A 9,154-nucleotide genomic window follows, 5' to 3' on the forward strand; every position below is an offset into this window, starting at 1 on the left:
ACTTTTAAGCCGATCGCACCCCAATCAATCCTGGCTACGGGCTTGTGTCCCCTTCCCTCTGACTTGTATCAATGTAGCACCCCCTATTTCCCCCCCCCCCCCTCCGAATCAGTATCCCCTCTCCCTCCCCGGCCCCTTCTCTCTCCTCTCGTGTTCTTCTTTTTCTAGTCTTTCCGTCTCTGCCTCTCCTCTCTTTCTCCCTCGCCCCCCCCCCTCACTTGTTCAGTCTGTCAGTCTCAAGTATCTCCCCTCCTCTTTGTGAAATTTATCATTTTGATCAATGTCTGGCAAAAATCAGCTCTACAAAAATAGATATTTAAAATAAACATGAGTCTCGAATATAGGCCCAACCAATTATCAGATTAGCAATTGCCATTGTTATGAGATATTTGGCTATTTCAGACGCTCCTTTCATCGCCAATATGAAAGACTTTTGCTTATAACTTGGCAACATGGTTAGTATAAATTTCAATGCTAGGCTATTTTCGCGAGTCACTCCCGCCGGGCTCAAGTACCTATACACTAAACGCAAGTCAATTGAGGCCGTACAACTTATCGCAACTTTACGACAGTAAAATTAGACACTTCTTTTGTCTAAATTCTCGATAAGATGTACGGCTTCAATTGACTTGTGTTTGGTGTATAGACGAATCCAACGAGCCAAGTCATGGTCAGGATTTGGACGGCCATTATTGGGTTCCCGTAACACCAAACTGGTGTTGTGATTGCCCAATTGGGTGGATTAAAGCCGCTTAAAAATCGATGTTAGATTCTTTTGTGTTGTAAACTGTCATCATTCTTTTGTCTACGTCTCCTCCCTTCTTTCCCCTTCCTTTCTTTCTTTCTTTCTTTCTTTCTTTCTTTCTTTCTTTCCTCTCTCACTCTCCCTCTCATTCCAATGATAGGGCCTATGTCCTTATCTTTCTATTATTTTATTTACTTCTCATTATTTCTTTCTATTCATTTTCCTCTTTCTCCCTTCCTGTGGGCCCCTTTCATTCTCCATATCCCCTCATCCCCTCTTCCTCCCTCATCCCCTCCCAAGACTTCTCCCAGGGGTGAATCTACCTCTCCCCAACCCCCTCCCCCTTTGGGTACGCCACTATTTCTATGCCAATCTCCTTCTTAAAATAAAATTAAATGGAAATTTGTATAAAAATATCTTTACCATGTTTATAGGCCTATACTTATACTTGCATGTATACATAGCGATTACCATTATAGAGTATTATAGATATGGCAGCCTTAATACATTCTGATATGTAATCGATCAGCAAGAGCATTCAATTTATTTAAATGAAGCGCCTAAAAGTCAGGTGGGTGATAAAGAAGATTACATCGACAGCTAAAGCCTCCTTTATAGAGTCCAGACCCGCACAAGCACACATTTTGGATACGTGAGAACAATGGTACCACTTTACATATGACTGCCCTTATACATGACTGTATTGTGGTCACTTATTGATACTCGCCTGTTGTGTAAAGCGTTAATATGATGCCGGATCAGTGACCAATTTAATGTCGGAACCTCTTTGTTCGAAACAATGGTACCACTTTTATGAATAGCTTGTCGGAAAATCAAATCGGCATCAAATGAACAAAGCATTACGTAATCTATTGCCGCTCCATTCTATCTCTAACCTCCTTGGGTATAACCAGAGAAGATGATAAAAGAGGAGGTCGCTCGCTTCCCACATCAAATAAATAATGTGTGCATCCGCCTATTGATGGAAACAATGATCTAATCCGATTGATCAACTAATACGATAAGTGGCTTTGCGAGTCACGACTGACTAGCTCTAAACAGCGCATGCCCGGATATCAATTTGTTACGTCAGTTGACCGCGAAATATAATTTCTGTATTGTTTGGCATGACCGACTGCTAAGGTTGACCCGAGATCCCTGTGAAAAAGACCCTCATTTTGGATCCAAATAGCATTTTTGGACACGTTTGGACACAAAACGGGAGTATATGGAGAAACTGACACGAGTTTGAATTACTGATTACACTAGTTTTAAGTTTCCGTAAACTGCCGCAAATATTCAAATGCTTATCATTTAAATTTCTTTTCCTTTGACCTTATATTAATTTTACTGGAAAATTAATTATGCTTGACTTTCCATAACTTAACAAAACTTTTGATTTTTTTAATGGGAGTTGCGATATATATGATGCTTTTTCACTCGTTTAAAAATCATGGTCACCCTGGTTAGCATTATTTTTCTTTAAAGAAAAAAAGCATGATTTGACTGCGAAATTGGGAATTTAACGATGTACTTCCGTGTGTGGAATATTTTCTCCACTAAGAGAACTACCGAATCAGTCGAGCGTGTGTCGGATGAACAGATTACCACAAAGGAAGTTTCAAGTGGTATTTTAAGTACCCAAAACAAAGAAAAGTGAATGGAGGTTAACTGTGAGTAATCGGATTATATGTTCGAGCGATCTCCTCTTTTCTCATCTTCTCTGGGTATAACTATAAGTATACAATAGCCTATTGTGCTATCAATCTATTATTGAACACATACACAGGTCAGGAGTGCATCCAAGGAATTTCAATTTTAGACTATTTTGGCCCCAAATGAAGATGTGTTTTGCTATTTGATGTGCCGAAGCGCGCACAATTTGCTAAAAAGGAAGATGCACAGGGCAATGATATTATTGCTTCATTTTTCTCTTCTATCATGATTTTCAGGGGAGATTTTGCCTCCTTGAAAACAAATAGAGGAAACGTACCCCCCCCCCCCTTTTTTTTTTTTTTTTTACTTGTTAGTCATCATCACTTTCACATTTACTTAATTATATTGCACTTTAACACATAACATCACCAGTTTAAAAAATATATATAATTATTTTATTCAATTGCATATGAAAAATGCAATGATACAATTCAGAAATAATTATCTTTTTGTTTATTGCACATATCGTTCAATGTCACACAATGTCATCACCCCGATATCTTCATGGCAGAAATCACAATGATGGTAGATCGAATCCACTTGTTCTTCAATAGCCACGCATTTTGTTCCGACCTGTTTAATGGGCCGAGGGACGTCCGACTAAGTCTATTTACTTCTTAATATTTGTGATTCTTTGAGTTCAAAACGCACGGTTGTTTGTCAATACGCTCGTTAACGACTATCATATTCTTTCAACACATATATTCAAGTGCAAGCCTTAAAATCGGCTTCTTTAGAAAGCAAAATTACGGAGATATTCATCATTTTCTACCCCGACATCCAAAGATATATCGTCTGAATATCAAATCGTGCATAGCTCATACACGTGTATCGATCACGGGTATTGATTTTAGTCTCCATGCTGTATAATGTAATTATTTACCAGGCGATTTTGTGACATGTCAATGAACATGAATAATATTTCTTTTTGTTTATTGCAAAAACATACAACATCCTTTGCCTCGCTTTCAGTTTTTTGGCTCGGCCTAATTGGAGTTAGCAGAGCCAAACGCCGCCAACGGCAACGAAGTGGTCAATTACGAAACCGCTGGCACCGCTGCTAGCATTGTAAATTGTATATAATTGCATTAAATCAAAACTTCAAGTTTTGGCTGCATCAGTGTTATTGGGACAGGCTGTATGTTGATGTTCATGTCCGTATTCTTTCCTCCTCAATATGGCCACAAATACCAGTAATATTGCACAAATAGCTGCCAAACCTGAAGTGAACCACATTGTTGTGTCATAGCCACCAAATATATCAACCAACCAACCTATAAGAAACAAAAGTAAAAATGGTTAGCAAAATATATATATTATTTTATGACGCCCTATGCCCCAACCAACCTATAAGAAACAAAAGTAAGTCAAAATGGTTAGCAATATATATATATAGAATACGCAGGAAATTCTGTTTCTACATCTATTACATCAATTTTACATCTATTGCATTACTATACAACATGCTTTTGTTTTTGGAAATGCTTTTAATTAATTAAGCAGTCGACGGGTTTTTTTCCAAGAAAAACATTCCAAATTGTTTAAAATTTGGATTTACATACAGTCCTACTTTTGTATAGAGTAGACCTATAAATATAAGTAGTACTGTGACCAAACAAGTCTATAAGAACTTTTGACACTTCATATGGTGGTACTTATGTGTAAACAGCTCGGAATAACTCCATACAGCCCAGCTACCGCCTCTCTAAAGCCTCGCTCCACCCTAACATAGAGGCCGCAAGCCCGGCAAGGCTGAGGCCGCTGACTTCCATTATGAGTAAAGACTTGCAACTAATGGAGTTCCAATATGTTAAAGCCCCGCAGGGCATTAATTATAAGTTTTAAAGTATCCTGGGGGTGTAACGGAAGGCGGCTGGTAATTTAGGAGTCTTAAGGAATGGGATAGCAACGTTTGCAGTATTTTTCACAAAAAAAAATTTTTCTACATATCTTCAATGCGAAAGGTCAAAATTTTCATATGATGGACGGTTTTTCATCCCAACTATACACACTTTAACTTAAGTACATATCATTAGATTTATACAATTTACTTAGTCCTCTGGACTGTTAAATTTCAAAAATATCCATTTTTAATCATTTGCCATAAAATGTGTATTATATCTCGAATTTCAAATATTGAAAATTATTTCATATCAGAAGGACATTCCTCGTATTCAAAATGCAATCCCATATGTCTGATGCACTCTCTGGTCATACTGGTCCCACAAAAAATACGTGGAAACGTCTCTATCCGAGCACATAAGGAAAATCACAAAAGGAGCATCCATGATTCTTGCAGCGAAGCGGATGCAGGGCTGTACCAAGATTTCCCCACACATGTACCACCATAGCTACATCAAGGACTCAGGGCAATACAACCTCAAAAATGGTACCAAAATGTATAACAATGCCTCATGCGGTTATTTAGTCTTCTGGCCTATATGGAGATAAGCATCCAGTGTCGCACTAAGCCCTCGACATTTAAGCTACCCGGGTAAACTAACTTTAAGACATTTTAATCAAGGGGAGCAAACCTATCACGGGTACATAAAAAATAACATTCTCTGTCATCTTTGATTTCTTCTTCTCCTTCTTCTTTGGTTTATTTATTTATTTTTTTACCAACCTGCGCATATAGAACCTGATGCGTCCCCGACTCCAAAGAAGAAAGTTGCGATACCCACACCAAAAGCACGATGCTCTGTTTGAATCAGTTGCACAGTGGTAAATGAGAAAACTATAAAGGCTCCTGTAGCACCACCGTAAATGAAGTGATACATTACAAAATGCCAAAAAGTATTACAAAATGGAATAATCGCATTTGCAACCGTGCACGTCACAAAGGCGCCTATATTTATAATATCTATTGGAATTTGAAAATAATCGGCTATGAAACCTGGGAACAATCTTCCGAAAAAACTTCCGACGCCAAAAATGGTTGGTAACAGTGCTGCTTTGGATTCGCTGATACCAGCTTCCAGTGCTATTGGAAGTGTGTGAGCTATTGGGATGAAGAATACAAATCCCAAGATAAAGAATACCACCATCATAATGTCAAAAGCAATATTACGTATGAGTGATTTGATTATCAATATAGCTGTTCCTTTAGAGTCAGATTTACGACTGGTTGTTGGTGTATCTGATTTGCTAATTGATGATACCGCAGAAGAATTATTACACGGAGGCTTTGATCTTCTTAAAGGTGATCCAAACATATCTTTACCATCATTGGTATTCTCTGCGATGACATGTGTGCTCTGTTGCATTGAATAATCATCTTGTGAGTTTGAATCCTTAGCAGATGCCCATCCAGTATCTCCTTCATAGGCTTGGTTTTCATAAACATTGTCACCTTTTGTCACTTTCATTTCCTGCATAACAAGAGTTTGTTTTAGTCTAGGCCTTAAAACAGCACCCGCCGCTATTAAATGGCTCATTATGCCAGAAAGCAGCAACAGTGCTCCTCGCCAACCGTACGCATCGACAAGGGCATCGGTAAGTAAAGGGACAAAGATTTGACCGATTGCGGCTCCAGTGTAAGCGACACTATTGGCTGCCGTGAAGTGTTCGTCAAAGTATTCACGAATCATTGATAGTGAGGTACTGAAGACAAGAGCGAAACCAAAACCTGTCATATAAGAAAGACAATTATATTGAATAGATAAAACAGTAGGTAAAAATTGACATACCACAAAAACCCTTTAAATTTTTTCTCGACGGTTTCGTGTTTTTTTTTCTACACCTCATTACCTTTTTTGTCATCTCTGTTATTTTTTCCTACCCCTCATCACCTTATTTGTCATCTCTGTTATTTACTCTTTACGACCTTCTGGTCTTTTTTTTTTTTTTTTTGCTTTTATAATACGTGAACAAAAGCATGCTATTTGTATTTGCAATTGACAAACCTTACAGGTTTTCCCGATCATGCCATTCAAGCCATAAAGGGTGCGGACCTGTACTTAAGATGTATATTTGCAATCTAAATTGGCTATCTATATGTCGTGAAATACCAGTTAATTATGAAGTGAAGGGCAATATGTGACCCAGATGTGGAGTCAGTCATATCTGATCACCGTGTTCCAGCTTTCCAGAAAGTGACATTCGGCTATTGGTTGTGATCAAATGTTGACAGTTGGTAACAGGTGTCATGCAGAAACAGAGTATGGTTGAATCAGTTATCCCCCTTATTCGCTGAAACGCTGTAAGCTTACTCAGGTAGATAGGGGATGTGCAGCAGATTGGGACAGCATTTTCACCTTTTTTGTGCTAGTATAACTTTGGGTTAGAGATGTGGTGTTTTTTGTACCCAAACACCTGATATTTTTCCAAATTTACCACAATTTTGAACAGAATCGCAAATTAGTATATCTGTGGGTCTCTTTTGCGTCCAGTTTGGTATATTGTTGGGGAATAGTTTCCAAATCTGAGATACATATCCCATATCTAAACCAAGGAGTAAGACCCCTCCCGGGACCTAATACATGTAATATGAAATTACTTCCGTGACGAGCTAACTACTAATTCTACACTGAGTGGGAAGAGTGGAAAAAAGAGTAAGAGAGTGAAATGGAGAACAATCCCTTTTTGAGTGGAAAACATTCACTCTAAAAGGATTTTAAAAAGTAGTCTGTATACTCTCAAAAGAGTAAATGTTGTGAAGAAAATGTACTTTCTGATGAATATTTTCCACTCAAAAACGGGTTTTCATTCAATTAGCATGATTTTAGCGGGTTCAACTCCTTGAAAGAGTGGAAATTGATTTCACTCTTTTACATTTAGAGAGTACTTTAGCACGATGTAATATACTGAATACAAACCTGTTATAACTCCCCATGTTAAAATAATTCCCAGGATTGATTCCATAAACATGGTGGCAAACATTCCTATAGTCACAAACATGCCACCAGTCATTACTGTCAGACGGGTACCTATCCTTGCAGCTAGGACACTGGCAAGAGGACCTGAAAGAAAACCAATTTTTTAATGTTGAAAGAAGCAATGGGCTATTCTAGTTGAAATCCATACACCCCCTATGGAAAACATGACCTTAATCTACCACAAAAGATGTGTAGATTACAAGTCACCCACTTAGGTAACCCCCTTTGAAATTCACACTCGCTGTGTGGAAGATTAAGGCTATGCCTTCCACGGGGTGTATGGATTTTAACTGGAATAGCCCATTAGACAACACTAGGTGAACGAACATGACCACATCATTCAAGAGTATCGATTGGCTACAGCGGTAGTCACGTGACTCACGCGTCAACTATTATTGAGACAAATAAAGCTGACATACACAAGAGGAATAGTATGGGTAAAGGAGATCCTATACGGCGTGATATAAGGTGTGCCATTTCTGTACCATACAGGGTGTATCAAAATGATTGGTACCCGTCAGTTTTCAGTGATTATGGACAGGGCTGCCACATCACAATGCAACATAGGATGCACCTAATTTGTAGACAAAGAATGTAAACGATTATGAACTACAAATTGAGGCCATTCTTCTGTGATCCAACGCTGCATTTGGAAGCAGCAGGTTTGTCAATAAACATGAAAACTGATGGGTACCAATCATTTTGATACGGCCTGTATACATATTTTTCTTGGGAGGAGAAAAACGCAAAAAACTTTTGCTATAAAACTCGTTTGCTATATCATTAGCTCTAAGTCAAGAGCCACAAGATCTTTGGAAATATATGTAGTTATTGGCTTCCTTGACTCGTGCATTTTTTTTATTTAAATGGCTCAAATTGAAAAATATGGCCCGGTCACCTCACTCACGTACTTTTAATGAGTGAATCATCGAGTTAATGAGACAAATAAGAAATTTAAAACAATCTCGAAAATAGTTGAATAACAAAATCAATCAATAATTGATTGGTTGATTAATTAGGTCGTTGATTGCTTATGATTACTTGTTATACAAAATCAATAAAATCATCTTACTGAATATACCAAATATGACAATGCCAGTCGATACCAGTACACTTGCTTCAACCGATGTGGAACTGAATTCTCGCTGCCATTCGACGAATAAGAAAGTTTGAGATTGGAACCAACCCAATATTGAAAACATCGTCACAAAAACACCCGCCAAAATGACGTATCCCCACCCTCCCTCGCCGGGTGGCTCGCTTATATCGTGGTCTGGTGCCTCCATGTCAGGGCTGGGTTGTATGCTTGATGTGTCAACCAAATCTGGTTTAAAATTTCGTGGCCGTAACCATGTTTAACTTGCTGGTTATGTATAGGTTGTGCCGATGTGCGTGCTATACCCCTAAGTGGTACGGTCTTAATATACAATCAACTTATCAAATATACTAAACTCATTCAATCTACGCCGTGACCCGCGCCATGAACAAAAACCATTGCTTTTTTGTTGGATTTTTAAAGAGTACCTCCAGCTAAATACTATACAAAGTTGGCAAAGGTCAAAAAACTTTTATTGTGTAAGTCGAAAGGGCCTTGGTTGTTAAAATCCATTTTGCTCACTCATATGTTACCCGTTGCCATGGTAAAAGCCTGTTATGTATTTTTTAAATAAATCTTTAAATTTATACGAAAAGAGGACAATCTTTCTACTTTCCAATAAAAAATAAAAATTATTCATGTGGTTTTCGTTTGTATCTTTTTGCCTTGACAACACTCAAAGTTTTACCATCTTGAAAAGTGACAATTTTGAGCTATGTT

The 9,154-nt window shown here is 38.1% G+C and overlaps 1 protein-coding gene across 1 annotated transcript; it reads right to left on the bottom strand.

Annotated features, from left to right (window-relative positions):
• Positions 1-2,860: 2,860 nt before the first annotated feature.
• LOC140167959 (monocarboxylate transporter 12-B-like) lies at positions 2,861-8,800 on the bottom strand. The gene is made up of 4 exons (XM_072191245.1): positions 8,411-8,800; positions 7,279-7,422; positions 5,088-6,089; positions 2,861-3,735 (listed from the first exon to the last, which is right to left on the bottom strand). Exons 1-4 carry the CDS (start codon positions 8,622-8,624, stop codon positions 3,563-3,565), a joined length of 1,533 nt encoding a protein of 510 aa, XP_072047346.1. The 5' UTR covers positions 8,625-8,800; the 3' UTR covers positions 2,861-3,562.
• Positions 8,801-9,154: the final 354 nt, after the last annotated feature.

The sequence above is a fragment of the Amphiura filiformis genome, chromosome 13, assembly GCF_039555335.1.
Source record: "Amphiura filiformis chromosome 13, Afil_fr2py, whole genome shotgun sequence".
In the NCBI taxonomy this organism is placed as follows: domain Eukaryota; kingdom Metazoa; phylum Echinodermata; class Ophiuroidea; order Amphilepidida; family Amphiuridae; genus Amphiura; species Amphiura filiformis.